This window comes from Polyodon spathula, chromosome 15 (assembly GCF_017654505.1).
Source record: "Polyodon spathula isolate WHYD16114869_AA chromosome 15, ASM1765450v1, whole genome shotgun sequence".
Lineage (NCBI taxonomy): Eukaryota > Metazoa > Chordata > Actinopteri > Acipenseriformes > Polyodontidae > Polyodon > Polyodon spathula.
In genome coordinates, this window is record NC_054548.1 from 11,943,647 (window position 1) to 11,963,110 (window position 19,464).

Below are 19,464 nucleotides of genomic sequence, written 5' to 3' on the forward strand. Positions count from 1 at the left end.
TAGTGAACAAAAGGAAGTAGTAGGCAAGTATCATAGGATTGACCTATGGTTTCTGCATCGATGGCACCGTCCAAAAAGAAAAGGAAAACAAATTTCCACAAAGTCGAAATTCACCTGTTAGTTAGTGAAATAAAAAAAAAAAGGAATCAGGAACTATTATTTAACACTTTGCAGGGCCAAAAAAAAAAACAATTAAGAAAAGAAATAACTAACAAAATAAATTCACCGGGACACTGTAAGCGACAGAAACTTGCCATTTAAAAAATGGCATGACCTTGGGAGGATTGCAAAAAAGAAAGCAGCAGAAAAAACAAACAAACAAACTGAATGTGATGTGTTAAACATAGCACAGACCCTGGGCACAGCGAGGTCTAATAGAAATGGTCAGCAAAAAATGGAAAGCATAAACAAAACCAAGCTTGCTTCTATATATGGAAGTTTACCATGGCAAATTTGCACAGTAATTCTCCAGTTTACCATGTTTGTACTTGTCTGTATCCTAACCGTGCTTCACTATGCTTTCAGTGCTTTAGTTTAAGAATATCGCAGACAACTTTTGTTTGAGTCTAAGTATATTTTAGTTGTGTAAAGGAAAACATTACAGTACATACATTCAAAATGAGTTTTCAAATAATGAGGGCTGCTGAACTTATTCCCAAAATGACTGTTTAGTTAGCTGGAGTTAATGACCTTATACCTTCTGGGTGCAAATATCATTCCAAATGTTACATCAAATTCTTGAGGTCTGTGGTGAAAAAGAGACAAGGCCAAACAGTTTCTGACATAGCAATGCTATGGCTACAAAATTAGCTTCAACATGCAGCCAACCAGGGCAATGTTTTGGAGCTATCTGAAGTTTGGAATCGTTACTATAATCTGGCAGAGGAATCTGGCATTGAAATCCCTGCCTCATCGATCATCATTCAATAAAAAGCTCCAAACTCATGTTGGGTATTTATTTCAGTTCATGTCCTTGCCTGATCAGTCTCCTGGAGAAAAACTATCTTAGTGCCTCCAAGGATAACTATGTATCTATCTCACATTTGACAGATTCATCACAGGATGATGAGATGTCGATCCCCATTTACCTGATTCAATGGACACCATCATACCAACCTAGGCTGTTAATATGGCCTTTATCATTAAACGGGAACATGACAACCCAAGAAGTGGATGGACACATTTCAACTAAATACACAAGACCACAGAACCAAAAATTACAACTATAGGATACATGACAAACATTCAAACCCCCTGCTCATGAGCTAGATACCCTGTAAAAAGATGTAAACATGTGTCAACAGTTCTTGGTCAACTGTATGTTGTTCTAACTGTTGATGAAGCTATCTATTGCAAGCGGATGGAACTTAAGTGGGCCATTCTAGAATACACACAATGGGTTATTCCAATACTAGGCAGCCTCTATATCTCAATAAACCTTCAAAAAGTAATTGGTTAGCACATGCAGGCTTCAGGTCTGGCAGATGTCAGGATTGAGAGTGGAGTGTTAGGACCAAACTCAACAGAACAAGCTATGAATGGCAAGTTATATGCCAGAGCTATGCAAGCCCACAAGCTGTCTTTTCAAGCATTGTGGCACATCCTTCTTCTATATTTCATGAAGCACATAGCTAAATATGACCAAGGGCTCATAGACAATATTGTCCAAGGTGATCAGTCAGATTCTTATGATAAGATTGTGGCTCTTTTTATTTCACAGAGATTTCAAAATCAGATCTCTGCATTTGTGACATGCAAAGCCGAAGGCACAGTGAACTTTCAATTTTGCATGGTAAAATATGTAAATGGTGGCCTTACTGCTCATGTTTAACTGATCCCAGTGAGAAGGCAATTGGCAGCTTTAAATCCATTTTCACATTCTTCATGAGATCACACTAACTACACAAGGTGGGGTGCAATATACATAGCTGAAATTCATCAACTACCAGCTGCAGTGCTTTAAGAGTTTCAGTAAGGAAAATGTGTTGTAAAGAGACTAGTCAGAAGTTTAATCAAGTTGACCAAGATCAGAGGAAAGAGTGGCTTAATGGCATTGGAAAGAAAGGAGGGGGAATTGTAGGCATCACAGAACACGCTCAGCTCTTAGCAGGTGGGCCTTGTCTTATAACATAAGAGCCCATGTTGCAACAGAGACCAGAAAAATGTTTCATATTGGCTTGGATGATCATAAGAGCCTTTCAAAGGTTTAAAGTGTTCTCTGCGGAGGAGCCCCCTTTTTCATTGCAAAGTATTGTGACTAAAGATCTGGCTACTGAAACCATCCAAGATGCTCTGCTGAATGCAAAAATATTAGACCAAAAGCAGCTGGACTTATTACAGCAAATGAAGCTGACAGGACTGTTAATTTGCATCACGTCATAACGTCATAATGCCTCTGGCATTAGCACAGACTAATGGCAGTCTACAGACTGGAATGAAAGTGGAACTGGCAGATGTATCGACCTCTGATATTCACTGTCCACCATCAGTGACTCCTGCTGGCATAAACTGTCTTGTGATGGATGCACAGGTTTTGGTGCAAGCCATAGGAAAGCCACCAGCAGCTAAGACATTTGGAGACCTGGCCAAATATCTTCATAAAAACCATTCTTAAGATGGGCACAGACATCAACAGAATTGGCGTTGTCTTTGATAGATATTACAAAGAATCGATTAAGTGTGGAACAAGGCAAAAGTGATCAAAAGGTTCAAGACCCATCAGGAGAATGGTAGAAGATGGGGCTGTGCCTCTTCCAGGTGACTGGATGGATTTCATTGCACTGCCTGAAAATAAGGAGGACCTTGTGAAATTTGTATCTGAGCAGCTCATCAAACAAGCACCACATGACAAAATCCTAATTCTACTGGTGGCTTTGAAGTTGAAGCTGAAGTATGGTCCTCAGCTGAAATGGTTGACACCATTCAGCTAAGTACTCATCTGGAAGAAGCAGACACAACAATTATTTTACACTATGTCCACAGTGATACAGACAGTGTTGTTGTTGCAGCCTGGGGCACTGATGTGCTGATTCTTTTCTTGGCTCACTTTAACAAAATGATATGTCACAGGTGGGATTAATTGTTTTGATGATGAGCAAATTATTATTATTATTATTATTATTATTATTATTATTATTATTATTATTATTATTATTATTATTATTATTAATTGAGTATTGTCATTTAATTGCATGATTATTGAGTTTAACGTCTTTTTGTATATGTATACGCTGTGTATGGTTTCTTTGTGTAAAATCATTTGATATTCATTTTAATTTGCACCTGTTTGATACAACTAAATAATTAACTGGATGACCTGCAGCAGGTTAAAATTACCTTGTTATGTTTAATACAGGACTTACAAAAGCTGGGGGGAAACACAAGAAAGAGAAAAGCAACGAAGAAAGACGAGACAGGAGAAAGACAGAGAAACTCAGGAACTACATGATATGAGGTGTATTTATTTTTGTGACTTTGTAGATACCCAATACGTTGGTTGCTTGAGTCTTTTCCAGGTTGAGTTTTTCTGGGTTGCAACTATAAAGACTGACCGATGCAGGGACGAGCAGAGCCCATTCGCACTAACAGGGAGGGGGTCAGCTGGATCCATGTTGCAGCTTGATCAACTGGTCCGCAGAGCGAGGCTGAGTGAGCTGGCGGCCAGGAGAGTTTTTGTTATCTGAGAGGGATTCGTTTACTCCCCTCTTCAAATGAAGTGTTGCCTTCTTATTTTTTTGTTTTAAGTTTGGATTTTTTTTTCTTTTCTTTAATAGTTTATATTTATTTCATCACTGAAAGTACACGTTGATTCTACATTTTTTTGTGTTGTGTTTTTTTTTTTTTATTATTATCATTAGATTGTCTCCTGCTTTCACCCTGGCCCTCCCCTTCCAAACATCTGATGTAGTCGTTTCTCATACACTCCACTGGATTGGACTATTTGAATGGATGGACTTTACAGACAATGGAACAGACTGTATATTTTACCAATTAATGTATTATGAGATTGCTAATTGATTCATTTTAAAACCTCCCTTTGTGTGGCTGTTCAATTATATTGCTGCTTCTCTGAAATAAAACAAACCTGTTCTTAATCTAGCTATAGATATAAAACAAATCAAATAGTTATCTCTTCTCTAACTAAGAGGTTGGCGTAGTTTTGGCTACTTAATCACAGTGTCTGATACCGTGGCTGACAGACATGTATGCAGCTTTGGATGAAAGCTGGCCCAAAAAAACATAAATATTTTCCTAATCATAATTCCTAATTAACAATTTACATCCGCAGTTCTGAAAACTCTGCTTCCATTTCATGCACTAACTGGTTGTGATATAACATCTTACATTGCTGGTCATAGCAAGAAAACAGCACTGAAGGTGTTTATTTGTAAATTGTATGATCTGTCAGAGATCCACAGCACAGACAAAACGTGCCATTTTGTTTACTCACTTGAGGTCATCGCAAGCTCTACCTCTGACAAGTAATGCTCTGATGTTCCATATACAAAGATTTCATCATCAGGCCTTAGTTTGGAGACAAGCACACATATTAAAACTAGTCCTTCCTTCCCTAACTTCAATGGGATGGAAAAATGAAAATGGATATTTAATGCCCCAGCTCATGTCCCTGCCACCTGTACCAGAAGATTGCATTGAGGCAATATTCTGTGGCTGCAAATCAGGATGCAGGAGCCAGAGATGCAAGTGCAGGGCAGCATGGCTTGTCTGCTCTTCCGCTTCCAAATGTAGAGAACTCGAGCAAGGCTGTGTCAATGTACCTGCCATTTAATAGTGAGTTACTGAAGTGTTGTCAAATAGTTGTTTAAACATTTTACTAAGTTCTGATTTTGGTTTAAAGGGCTTTTGTTATGCTAGCAAAAGTTTGTTTTTTTCTTGTAGTAAGATGGACACAGATTTTTTTTTCTGTTATAATATTGTATATTTAAGTATGCTATGCATATAAAGAACCATGTCGAGGTCTCAGCAGGTTCCAATTATGTTAAAAACCTTTGTAAAAAACTTTAACGAAAAATGCTATTGTAATACATAATGTGTATGACGAAAATGTTGGTGTCCATTTTGATTTGCAATTTTGAGGGTTAAAGGGTTCAAATAAAGCTTGGTAACAAGCAAGTTTGGACTCAGCAGGTCCCGATTATGTTAAAAACAGTTATCTACCTTTTACAAAAGTTTCTGTTGTAATATCTAAAGTGTACGACGAAAATGTTGGTGGCCATTTTGATTTGCAATTTTGAGGTTTAAAGGGTTAAAATACAGCATGGCAACAAGCACATTTGGATTCAGCACACCCAAATTGTCTTAGAAAGACTAACAAGAAACGCCTCTTAAAGTTGTCTTTTCTGAAAACCTGATTAGTCTAATAATACTACCAGGGTAAGCGCAAAACTTTGATGTTATAATAAGATTCGTACATTTGCATATGAAAGTAGTTTGAAATGAACAGTCATAACTAAATCACTGTAGCAGGGATGAAACAAAGTTACAGGAGTGAACATAACTTTAATACATTGTGAATAGGTCTACGAAGTCACACGAAGATCTCCAAAAAATTATCATTAGCAATCTGATGTAACTATGGTATTCTAGTAAGGAATTGCAAGGGTCAGCATCTTTAGTGAAGTATATGAAAGGTAGTGACCTTGGTCTTCAGTTCTCTATATATTTTTTCCTGTGATCTTTGTTGTTTTTTTGTTTTTTTAAAGGATTTAAAACGTCCTTTCTCTGTATTAAAATATTCCACTAGGAAGCAATCCACCATGACTACTCTTTACAGCCTATCAATTTTCTGTATACTTCTGATAGCTTTATGAAACAGGTCCCTAGGACTGCTTGAAGGCTTTCTGTTGTCACTTTAAACAGCTCAGTCCACAGGTTTACAGATAGAAGTATTTCTGTTTATTGAATACCACAAACACACAAATCAGGCTATGCAACACTTTTTGATCCATATATGTGCTGTTTTGGCTCTTTTCAAATACTCTGTGACATTGTGCCAGGGCTATCATATCTCATTAATTTACATTTTACAGTTCATTACACTTGAAAGGCTCTCGAAGACAACATTTTGCAACCATGTATTTACTAGCCTGTCTTCATGGCTTTTACTGCCAGCACCTTATGAAATGAATATGTTTCATCTGTTACTTGAAAGTCTTCTCACCCCCATATTAAAGGATATGAATCTATATTACAGCAGGAATTTTTTTTACCATTTTGAATTTACAGCCTTGGCGGGGAATGCATGCAATTGATATTTTTGAAGAAAAAAACTGACACTGCTGGGAGACTGGAGACTGAACCCCGCCTCCAGGTTCAGAAACCAATGCAGTGCAAAGCCAAACATGTGAGAGGATGCCAGTACATAACATTAAAAAAAAAACATAGTTCTAAGGGTTTGGAGACAAGAGGAATGTTGGCTGAGGTTAAAGATCCAGGCTCCATCTACAGACCACGATCCATATAACTCAACTGTCAACTAAGAGAGGGAGTTCACATCAGTTTTATGTTAGTTTGGCTGTGGTACAACTCAACTGGGGAAGAAGATATTGTATGTAGGAAATACATTTGATCTTCTGGCTTAAGTTAGTTTACCTAATGCAGTTCAAAGAGCAGGGCATAATACTTTTACAACAACTATACTAATCTGAATGTTCCTCTGGTTATTTTTTTTGTCCAATAGCAATTGAAATGTGTTGCTGTGTGTGGCAGGGTGAATGCCCATCATGTAAATAGTGTGTGGGGGAATGTGTGGTCGGCAGGGATGGGGTTAAATCCATCCTTGCCAACACTCACAGACGCTAATTTGCTTAATTAGACCTTTTTAATTGTTTTCAGCTCTTAAACATTGCAGAGTTCAAGTTACTTAAAAAAATGTATAGCTAATTTGAAATCTGCAACTATTTGAGAGCTGAAAACAAGTTAAAAGGCTTATTAAGCAAAATGATCAGTTCAATTAAAGGTATAGTTAAGTAACTGAGAGCTCAGTTGGAATGAAAACCAGCAGACACAGGGAGTCCCTAGGACCGCATTGAGAAGCCTTGGTATAGACAACACATTGTTATATAGCTTGTAGTAAAGTCATTTAAGGGCACGATATAAGCTTGAGGATGGAAAGAGTGTTATGCCCTGTGATTTCACTGTGCAAACACTAGATGTCTCGGCCTGACTATAAGGGAGTCAGGAAGAAAATACATTGCCCAGAAGACCACAGGGATTGGCTTGTTGGCCCATTTAATTGATTCATTGTTGGCAGGTGGGCTTAAACTAAATAAGTAAGAGGATTTTAAAAAGGGACAGGTTCAACCCATCTCTGAGAGGTGTATGGAAAGAGGGTACGTGTATGTATGTGTGTGTGTGTGTGTGTGTGTGTGTGTGTGTGTGTGTGGAGTTGGAGAGAGCAGCTAAAGAGAGCAAACAATGTAATAAATATAGAATACAGTAGAAACAAATAAATAACTGTCACAAAGACGGCTGGAGTGGGTGACGTCAGACCAGAAACAGGAAATAAACAACAAGAGGTGGAGTTTGAGGGAGCTGAGCTAATGGTCTTGCTCAGCATTTAATGAATGAACAGACAGTCAGAAAATAAACGGTCGCAACAAACAAAAACAGGACATGGCACATTCACCCAAATAAACAGACAAACAAAACAGACTAAACAAAACACGGTGAGCAGATATTTTGCTACTACAACTATTATTATTATTATTCGTATTACCTCCATCTCCAATCCTGTTCTCCACTCACCGATCACACAACTCCGAGTGAGTGAAAACATGCAGCTTTTATGCAGCTGTACCAAGACTCGATTGCTAATTAATCATTCAGTTGGAGTCGTGGTACAACTGCACGTGAATTAATAAAGTGCTCACATATTATTACTTTTTACTTGCACGTAAAGTGTTGTGCAATCCTCGTGCCTAAATACAAATATACATTTTAAACACTCGTGTTACACAGACCCGTTTATATCCCGTGTACCAATGACTATACACCAACATCAATACACAACATATAACACAAAATTAAACACAGGGGTGGGCACTTTGCCACAGATACCCATACACACGTTTGAAATTTATACCATTATGAGAAAGGAAAGCAGTAATAACTATAGTTTACAGTGATTCAGAGCTTGAAACTCACAATTTAGACTTGCCATTAATTAAATCTTTAAAAAGAGATAACCTGGTTCTGGATTCAGCAACTAAAATTCTGATTCCAAAGATCATAAATGTGACATAAATGCATTGATGGGCTGTCATTTCAGACATATTTGCTGCTGTGCCAGATAATTGCCATTTCAGAGTTATTTACTTGATCATTTTCAACAAGAACCAGTCACTCTGTTTGAACATTCATGCCTTTGGAATTGTGGAACTGACATATCAAAGTGATTGTAGCTCTAAGCATATTCTGAGCAAAAAGAGATGGCGGTACAGTAATCCCAAATCATTAATCAACTGTTCCTTAGAACTTTGCACAGCTGCAAAATAATCCACACCCATAATAGCTGTTATTGACAGATTAGAAAGATTTATAAAAAATTAAATATTTGTGCAATGCTTTACATGTAAAGCATTCAGTGAAGTGAATACAGGTTTTTTTTTTTGTCTACAGTAAGGAAGTGAAAGTTAAAAGAAGAATAAAAGCTGAAGCTACAACATAATTGTCAAAATAATTAACATAATGCAACCGTACAACACAAAAATTGAATATTTACTGATACTACTGTAATATACTGGATGGATGTACTAATGTTACAATTCTACGTTAGTTTAAAGTAGGATTGAATATTGAGACTATCCTTTGCTTCAGTTTGTTTTCATCATGTTATTATGTATTGCATTATGCATTCACACATTTTTCTGAAAATAAATCAATTTTAAAACAGTCATCACAATTTAGTTAATTTTTTTCTGCAAGTATAGTTTCCTATAAAGAAAATGATCAAGTACTTACAGTATTAAACAGGACTAAGAAAATGCAATGCTGTAGATCAGTATACATCTCTTTAGAATTACCTGTTCCAGTTTATTTGTGCAGTTCTCCAAAGGGCTGTCACATCCATTGTCTTGAGAATGCTGCCTGCTCAGGCCTCCAGCAGTGTCTCTGAACATGACGTCTTTTTCGAGCAGACTGTCCTGCTTGGAGATTGGCAGAGTGAGGGGATTCCTGAAGAGCAGTAAAAAATAAATTGCACAGTCAGTTTGTTAGCAATATAGGAAAAAGGAACCACTTTTACAAATCAAGTAATTATGTACATACAAACATATGATTTCCTACTGGATTAACAGAAAGTATACATTAATAATGTATAACAAACATATACGTACGTTGTGCATCTTTAAAAATTACTTTAGTTTGGATAACACTATAAAACCTTAGAGTTTAATCCAATGAAATTGGTCATATTCAAATACAATTTGAATACAACCAATTGAAGTCATGAAAGTGCATCTTGGCTCTATGAAAACTTCATGACATGAAAACCATCCCAGCTATATAGATACTTACAGTTTCTTTACTGACATGGAAATATCATGGATAATTTCTTCATATGGCTCTTCTTGTGTTAATGACATAGTTGCTGAGTCTCTTAGTCTTTCTTCCCAGGTAGTTTCTGCTTTCAATAGCATGTCTTCTATAAACTCAGAAGCAGAAATGTCTACAAATGAAGTAAACATGTATTATATGATCAATGTGATGTACATGTCCTAAACAACTAGAACAATTCTAATTCAGTCACACAATTCAGAATTGTCAGTTGTCTATCTCAACATGGTTTTCTTCTCTGATGCAAGGGAAATCCTTGGCCACTGAATTAATTCTACTTTAAACTGTAAATGGTAAAGGTGTTCAGCTTTTTTACAAAAAACACCCAAGAAAACAGCAGATACATTTATTGAACTAGATATACATGTAGTGATTTTTAAATGTACTGTATTTTTAGATTTCTGTACAGAGGTAGCATGATCTATTGTGAACAGCAAGTTTTTTTAATTTAAATTCAAGCTTGTTTATTGTCTGCCTTGTTATCCAGTCCTATTTAAAAATAATATTAGATAGTGAGAAACACATTGCGTAGGAGGTATTCAGTGTTTTATCTGTCAGGCCACTGAGAAAACTCCTCAGTTTATATATTCAGTTCTTGTACTGTGTATCGATTGAACTTACAACCTTATATTCACATATTTTCCTTTAAGTAATTCCCATATAGATAATAGTAATTATTGAAAATGTTATACATCAAAGCCAGACTTTATTAATCTTACTCAACGTGTGAGGTGATTATAAAGCTTTGTTTTTTTTTAAAGATAAAACACTGTCATTGTAAATAATGAAACAAACAGACAAACAAATAAATATATAAATACATGAAACACAATAAATGAGACAATAACACCAACACAGACTAATCCAGGAGAATGCAAGTCACGTTCACCCCCAGTTTCTCACTTGGAGATATCCTTGGGAAAGTGCTGCAGTAAAATGAGTTATCAATTACTGTGATTTGATGTGTAAGCAGTGATTACATGTGGGGCGAATGCTGTTGTCACAAGGATTGGAAATGAGAAAGGGATGTCAAACACATAGAAGTCTTTGCCACTCTGTTAATGATGCAGAAACTAGAACTTGTAAGATATAACAAATGTTTTTTTAAACTAGTTTTGAATACTGATGTGCTTTTTAGTGCTTTTTTTGGTGTTGCCCTTCAGGGAATCCTCTGATGTAGGTTAAAACATAATTGCTTTTTTTCTGGCTTTTTTTTACTTGGTGCTGGATTAGCAGCACTACAGACTGGAATCCTCCATTTTATCTACTGAACAGAATGCACTCTCTCAGTGACTCACCCTCTTACCAGGTCATTAGCCCATCTATACATTAAACCTTTAAATGTATAGATTTAACAGCTAATTTATAAAATAACCAAGGAAACACAATCTATATGTTTTTCAACTCGCAGGTCAATTTCGAAAATAACTAAGCATACAGTCAAAAAGAAAAAAAAAAAAATACGTAGCTAGTTCATGCATTTAACTAAATAAAAAACCTAACCACAGCTGCGCCTTTAGAAAAAAAAAAGAAAAAAAAAAAAAAAAAAAAAAACCACAGCTGCACAGTTTGCTCTGCTCACACTACTCGCTTCACTCGCAAATCAGTAATTAGGCTCATGGGGGACCAAAACACACCATTGAAATGGTCTAATAAGTCTTGATTATGCCCATCACCTTAAACAATAGCTGAAGCATTAACTGACACCTCCTTGGTTATTTTAGAAATGCACCTGTGAGTTAGTAAATCTATACATTTACCAGTTAATGTATAGATTGACCATTGAGCTGGTAAACTTACACATTTATTGGTTATCGATTTTACACGTGAACCGTAACATGTAAATTATGTAGAAATTATTTAAAAAGTCTGCTACTATCCTCCATTAATGTGGTTGTTATCCTTTCTGTGAGGTTTGGACTCTGTAGTCCTGTATGCAGTAATAAAGGAAAATGGCATGAGGGTGCATTGGGATGTGTAATGATAACAACAGATAAGTGTATTTATGACAAATAATGTCTAATTAATAAGGCCATTATACTAGAAAGAGTTCACTTGAATTAGTGTGTGTGTGTATGTGTGTGTGTGTGTGTGTGTGTGTGTGTGTGTGTGTGTGTGTGTGGGGGGGGATTTCAAAATTCTGTTACTCCTCTGTGATTAACCATGCAGAACAAGTGCCAGCACCATTTGTGAGCAAAATGAAAACACTTTACAGTTTAATTAGCAGATAAATAGAAAGCACTCAGAGATACCTACCTGAGGCCTTTTCTTCATTACAATTAAGAAGATTAGGATTTGCAAAATGCTTCAGAAGCTGATTCACAATACTGGTCTGTAAGAAGAAAAACAACAAAACACAGTTAAATAAACCCCTTGTCCGCTTCGCAAAGGTGGTAGAACGGTACACATTTAAGAGACTTTCCTGACAAGACATTCTCTTGGAAATCTAAACATGAGACAGTCCCATAACTTTCTAACAGTTGTCTTATAATATCCCTTTCATCTATTGACCTGCAGCTCTACTGTTGGTATTTAAAGAAATCCATTTTGAGTGAAGTAAACCATAACAAAACAAGACAAAATTAGCTTTTCATAGTTGTTCATAATATATTTTGTTTCGGAAAGAACATTGCATCGTAACATGATTGAAAAATCCATTGATGGTATTTTCAACATACTAAAAACTACTGAGGAAATGTACTGACCTGCTTCAACTCAGCTTTTACTTTGTGTAACATTTCAACTGCTTCATTAATTGTTTTGATATACGAGTGTAGAACGATAATTAAAAATGCCCCTTAAAACAGTATCCACTGAGGATTTGCCTTGAATAAAGCTGAAGGAGTCAATGTAAAATGTTAGATAGAGGATGAGAAAATTGTCTTTTCAAAGGCTGAGCAAATACATTTTAATCCAAAACGTAAAATGTATATTTAAGCTGCATTTATAAAATACAGGTTATTGGCATGCAGACCAGCCTACAATACAAAACACATGTTAAAAGAATGCAGACAAAATAAATAAAAAATAATGAGTATTAGGAATGCTATTTAAAAGCATAGTACTATTTAGTGAAAAAAAATAGTACTGTTTAGTGGTACTGTTTATTATATGCTATATTTACCAATATTGTCCTCTGATTGTGTTTGGAATATGTTTACACTAACAGCAGCTGAACAGTTGCTTAATTAAACACTTTTGTGCTTTTGATATTGTCAGCATGAGGAACTGACATAGTTACACCCATGGTGAGGAGCTCCCAATTTAACCCTTCAGGTTCTGAGCTATGTTCACCTATTTTTTATTGTTGTTAGATTTGTGGCTATATCTTTTTAACTATAAAGGTTACAGGTACATGTCATACATGCAAACACTACACTTTCATAAAAAAATGAAATTATCTGATATAGATAGTCAATACAGATAACAAAAAACACTGAAAAAAACAAACATTATTTATTGTTTGTAAAAAAATATTTTAGCATGGCCAGCTAAAATCTGACAGCACAATGGTCTGAATCTCCTCTTTCCAATGACGTATCGCAAGCAGGGCTGTGTCTCACAGTGCCTGAGTAAAAAGAGTTAAAGGGCCATGTTGCTGGGAGATATTTAACATTGAGCGGACCCTAAATTACACTAGAAATGGGAGTTTTTGTACAGAAAAACAAAACATTCCCAGCAGCACACTACTTAGCACAACAATAAAATGGAAATGTGAAAGAAAAAAAAGGTTAACAAGAATGTGGCACTGGAGTGGTTAATGTTCACTAGACACAACCATTAATAGAATTATTTTGAAGGAATAACAGAATAGAACTGTCAAAGGATGTGGTTGGCAACACGTTACTACCACACCCACAATCAAACTTACTGTAGTCATAGTAGGTGTGGCTGCAGAGGCGCATTGCCAGACTCCACTTATGGGGATGCTTAATGAGTCCAGTGTCAAGAGACTTTAATAGTTTAAGCATATATGCTTTACAGAATATAGATTGTGTCTGGCATTGAGGCTTACAGTGGAAAACTATTTGATTGACAATGTGACAGACCCCTTTTTCAATCCAATTCACTATATTGTGAAACCTCAGTCAATATTTGTTTTACCGAACCTATATCAGCGGGCAATGGTTTTTTAAGGTTACGATTGGCTGATTTTTGTGCAATAGCACCTATAAGGTTTTATACTTATTAAGTGTAACCTAAATTATTTTTTTAAGGGCCTATACTGTTGTCCACAGGCACCAAGCTAAAAAAAAAATAAAAAAAATTATAAGTGGCCTGGCATTTTGCCCTCTTCAATGTTATTTTCAGTTGCATTGAACTGTCATAGTATTGAAATAAAATCCAATCCTTGGCAGCATCCTATTTCAGGCACTAAAATGCTCATTGTCTGTGCAACCAGGAGAACTTGACACTGCACGTCTGAGCTGATGACCCACTTTTAATTCTGGTGTATAGTGAAAACCTTCTTGCTGACTCAGACCAGATTTAGCTTTCCTCTCCTATCACTTTGAACAGGAAACATGCTAGATTGGGTTATGTGCTGGATCTGGGTTATTGACTTCTTCACACTTTTCAAAAGCATTATAAGGTCACAGAAAAACAGACATTAAACAAGGAGTCTGACTGTATCAAGATAAGAGGGATAAAACATTTCAAAGGAGCTGAAAGTGATAAAAAAACATGAAAACATGTAACCCAAATTAACTATTGTGATGCCATAAAGCTAATGAGTTTAGATTTCAGATTGGAAAGTGCTATAATTGCTATTACAGTCATGTCAAAAATCATCATCTGGCACAATGCACTGAATTATTTTCTCAGCCTTCTTGAGTATGATTACTACTTGAGCCACTCGATGTCTGTGAGTTATCTATTAATTGAAAATACATTGCACTCCTTACAAACACTAGCCTAAAAAAAACAGGACTGCTGTTATTGTTGTTAATATTCTGAAAGACCTTTGCATTGTGTGTTGTTTGTATCTGTGTGGATTGAGGCGTATCTATGCAACACTACATTACATAGCACGTTCAGGCAAGACGATCTTTAAAAACATTGAAGGGTTTTCTTTTCAAAACAAAAAAGGGTTCTTTTTTCTTAAAATGATCAAAAAAGTTTTTTTTTTTTTTTATGATACAGTAGTTAAAATATTCATCAATAACAACAATTAGAAAAGCATTTAGGTTTTATATAACAATATATTTAAAAAAAAAAAAAAAAAAAAAAAAAAAAAAAAAAACTGCCAAGTTATCGCTATCATTCATTTTCAATACATATTTTACCATACATGTATAAAATATAAAATTAATATAAAAAGCCTAGTAATACATAATACATTTTCTGATATTGAGTGCGCCAGCAGGATTAGAAAAATGTTGCTTCAGCAATAAAATCCATGTTTAAATGCCAGCAAAGCAGCATCAATTTTTAAAGAAATCATGCTCCGAGCATTTTGAAGGGATTTTTGCTGTTTTACAAGGTAACTGTGATGACAGATTTGAAGACTTTGTTAGATTCATTGTGATGTATGTGTCGGTGGATGCAGGGGATGTGTCTTAACCACTATGCAAAAATACAGACTCATCTGCACACTTCCCCCATTTAAACTTGCCAACTGGCTGTAGCCGATCCATGAGATCTGGATCATGGCTACAATGTGGGCACGAACCGGCAACCTCACATACCACAAATGTCTTAACCAATATGTAAAAGAACCAGGCTCATCTGCATTCATGGTTATAAAGCTTTCACTCCCATCTCACCTCACTGACAGGGGACAGAATCTGAAATGGCAGCAACACATTTCCACTTACATCTGAAGAAGAGACCATTGAGGTCTTGAAAGCTAGTGTTTCTTTATCAAAAACTATGTAATAAATCAACTCTAAGAATGTGGTTTTAAGGTAGGAACAGGTATTTACTGTGCAAGGAATCACTGACAGAAAAATATACTACATGGAAAATAATAACACAAAAATTAGGTTGTGCAGAAAACGTCTGACTTCTGCACTATACAGTAAAGAAATCATCATAAGGCTTTAAAGAAAGTACCATTAGTTAGACGAAACGGTTTTAAACTCAACTGACAAATCGTCACTCACATGCACGGGTAAACCAGATGAAATATAAGAAAACTGATGATTGCTATTTTGCTGATTATTAGATTTTCTTGCCCCCACTCTTGCCATTTCAGAAATATTTATTACATCATTATTATAAACCTGCTTATCACAGAGCCAGCATTTACACAGCCAGGGGCATTCAATCAATCAATGCACAAAACAAAGTACTTACTAACAAATAACTAACACAGTATAGAACTATCACAATTCTGAATATATGGTGCAGTAGATCAGTAAATTGGTGCTAATTGGTTCTGATCAATATGTAAATCAGTCACCTCAACAGACCACCAATCAGAGGGATTTTCTTTGTCTATTTAAAGCGGCTACAGCTACTATTAAATGGAGCTTCCATTTGCTATATCCGTTTGCCCAGGGCATCACATTATATTAGTATCAATAAGTAAAAGGGAAATAGACTAAACTGCAAGTGAATTGTTAAGCTGGCTCGAGGGATCAGTCATTAAACATCACTGGCACATCAAAAGCAGAGTGTCAAAAAAGAAACTACAAAAGGAGCGTAATGTTGATTCCAGGACTCAGAAGGACCTCCAAGTCATTCATATTGTTGTCAACAGCAAACATTTTTGTATCAATACAAAGTCCAGACTACGTCCATGTAATACACAACATTGCAATTACCTGGCCATATTTTGCTGCTAAGTGGAGAGGTGTCCAGTAGTTGTTATCAGCAATTTGAGGATCAGCCCCATTTTCCAACAACAGAGAAACAACGTCCATATAGCCACTGGCACAAGCCATATGTAACTGTAATCAGAAAAAACAATAACATAAACAGCAGCAACAGGACAGATACACTGGGATTGACATTTATAAGTAAAAAGTCTCTGTTCTGTATGTATTCCATCCGTATGTGTTGAGATGGTAATCTAACACTACTTATAATCATTAGTTTGCAATAGTTAACACATACAGCTGAGACATGAGGCTATCATCTTACCAATGTGACTCCTTCATCGTTCCTCTGGTTGACACCTCCACCAGCTGCTAGGAGATGCTTGACATCTGACAACATGGTTAAAGGCCGCTGTGTTTTCATGTGATGCATGGAGTTGACGTCGATGCCTGCAATCAAGATGATATTTTTATTGTGTGTGGATTATACAGCCAGTATTCAAAGCCCTTACAGATATAGCTGATCTTTAGCTGCTGCAGCTTTTTGTTTACACCATCCATATATACTCTAGAGAAAGTCACAGGGAGTTCACATAGCCCGTTACTTGAAATAGAAAAAATAAATATATGAATTATATATATATATATATATATATATATATATATATATATATATCCCCTATATATATAGTTATCTTTCATAACATCTTGTGTACGAAATATGTGTGTGAAATATTTTGTAAAATTAACAAATCAAACATGTTTCCTGCATGCATGCATTTTTTTTTTTTTAAATATATTTCAAATGGTGAAAATGATTTTTGTGTTCTAATATATAATGTATGCCCCTTTGCAATACTGTTGTAGAAAATCCATTCTGAACAGAGCAATGGAAATAGACTCCAGTGATGAGCAAAATTATTCCAAGACCACCAATAGGAGTCATAAGATTGTTTAGCTGATACCTATAGTAAACAATCAATGTAATTCACTGTTTAATAATATTGGTCTTGAGAAATGGTTCAGTTGTAAAAAAAAAAAAGCAAACAGCGGAATGCTTCATTTTCATTGTGACATACAAACACAGATCAAGTAGGGTACCTGCATACCTGAAGTCAGTACACATCAATTGTCACATTTACTAGAAACACCTGAATAGTTGTGTCTTTTAAAAAAAAAAAATCCATATCGATACAGTGCATATTAAAATAATTAACCTCAAACTGCATAAAGTACCTTGCTCCTGCTGGCTTATTTATTCTACATCCTACCTTTACTTACTTGTATAATACAGCAAAAGGCTATGTATTTTGTTTCTATAATCAACAAATACAGCCTAACAATCGTAATGATACCTAATAGGTCATTCATAGCCAACACATTTCTGTTGGTTATTCAGTTGATTTACTCAAATGATAATTACTGAGCATGTATTTTTTGTCAATTCTTTTTGCCTGCGGCAGTATTCTTTGTCCTTGTGCACAGAATCATTTTTCTTATCCTCCACATAAGCTGTCTCAGCAGCTCACTGACTATTCTTTTTATATTCCCATGTTAAACGATAGAGGTTCTACATGTTTAAATTCTGCCCATTATATTTCCAGCAAATGCCTTGTAGTAAGACACTGATAGTGTCTCTCTTTTAAGTTCCTGTTGCACGATCAGTAATCCATGTGCATTTGTTCCTTGCAATTATATTACTGTGTTGTAGTAGTTTGTACTGAAATTAACAGGGATACATGAACTGGAGAACACAGTAAGGCCTATAATAGACACCTACAATAGGCTGTTTTCAAAATTAAAATACTACCCTATTGTATCCGCAAACAGATATGAAAAGCCTGTGTCAGAAATCAATGTGCCTGTATCACTCCCAGCATGTTTTCTCTGCACGTTAGACCTCAGAAAACCTATTTAAAAAAATATATATTTTAAATAAATTTTAAAATAAAAAAATATTATGCAGAAACCTGAACAGATGCACAAGCTGGCAGATGTGCTTTGGCTCTTGTAGGTCTCCACTCATACATATTGATGTAAACGACAAGAGACAGTGGAGATGTGATGTTGCACTATCCAATGTAATACATAGTCACGGTCACAAACAAACAAATCAATCTCTATCGATATTTAATTTCACTTGCTATATGTAAGTGTTAACATTTGGTTTACTGCTGTGTTGCTGAGTCAGCCATAACTAATATATCTGACAAGCAGATTGATATAATGCATTGCACCAGTGGATTTATAATGATTCTTACTTCACTAAATCTAGTGGCATCCCTCATTCGTTTTTGCAATATGGACTAGTAAAAATAAGCAGTGATTGGGCATCTTTCACTTAAACAATTGTTTTTAAGTCTGTTTTTATGAATAAAATCAACTTTGATATCCCTGAACTATTCTTAAACTGAACAGCAGTCTACCACACTTCTAAGACTTCTAAGTATAATCAACTGACACATCTTCAAAATGATTCCAACTGGTCTGATGTTATAACTATCCATATAGATTAATACAGACAGTGATCCTGTCTCCTTGCAAGAACTTTTGATCAGAGAACAGCTGGACATAATTGTACTTCTACCTCCCCCTATTACACAAGAGGACAATTAGTTATGACATAAAATTGTAGACGAATGTTGAGCAAAGAGAACTTTAAAGGTACTGTTCAGGAATTCTGACGACAAGCAAAATGCCCATATTTCTGGACCACAACACAAGTATTTATGCTACTGACTCTTACCATTCTCTTCCAGATGCTTGAGAAGAATATAACTGGACTCTGTACCTTCCATTGCATAATCAAGTGGAATGTTTCCATTGACATCCTGCAGCAACACATTGGCTCCAGCCTACAGATGTAGATGGAGAAAGGGAAACACATTAACATATCCCCAACACAGCTATGTATGCACATGATGGAATGCATAATAAATGAAGTTATATACTATTACCTCAGCTTGTTACATGATTGATCTTTTTACATGATATATATATATATATATATATATATATATATATATATATATATATATATATATATATATATATATATATATAATATATATATATTATATATATAAACTATTACAAACTATGGTACAGTGTTAATGTGCATTCAAAG

The 19,464-nt window shown here is 35.5% G+C and overlaps 1 protein-coding gene across 1 annotated transcript in view; it reads right to left on the reverse strand.

The window, feature by feature from the left end:
* Positions 1–19,464, reverse strand: part of LOC121327511 (unconventional myosin-XVI-like) — a 153,819-nt gene that overhangs the window by 97,446 nt on the left and 36,909 nt on the right. The window contains exons 5-10 of the mRNA XM_041271581.1: positions 19,084–19,192; positions 16,663–16,787; positions 16,344–16,469; positions 11,833–11,908; positions 9,538–9,688; positions 9,045–9,195 (exon numbers count right to left, since the gene is read on the reverse strand). Coding sequence (XP_041127515.1) covers positions 9,045–9,195; positions 9,538–9,688; positions 11,833–11,908; positions 16,344–16,469; positions 16,663–16,787; positions 19,084–19,192 — 738 coding nt within the window. The remainder of the gene's footprint in view (positions 1–9,044; positions 9,196–9,537; positions 9,689–11,832; positions 11,909–16,343; positions 16,470–16,662; positions 16,788–19,083; positions 19,193–19,464) is intronic.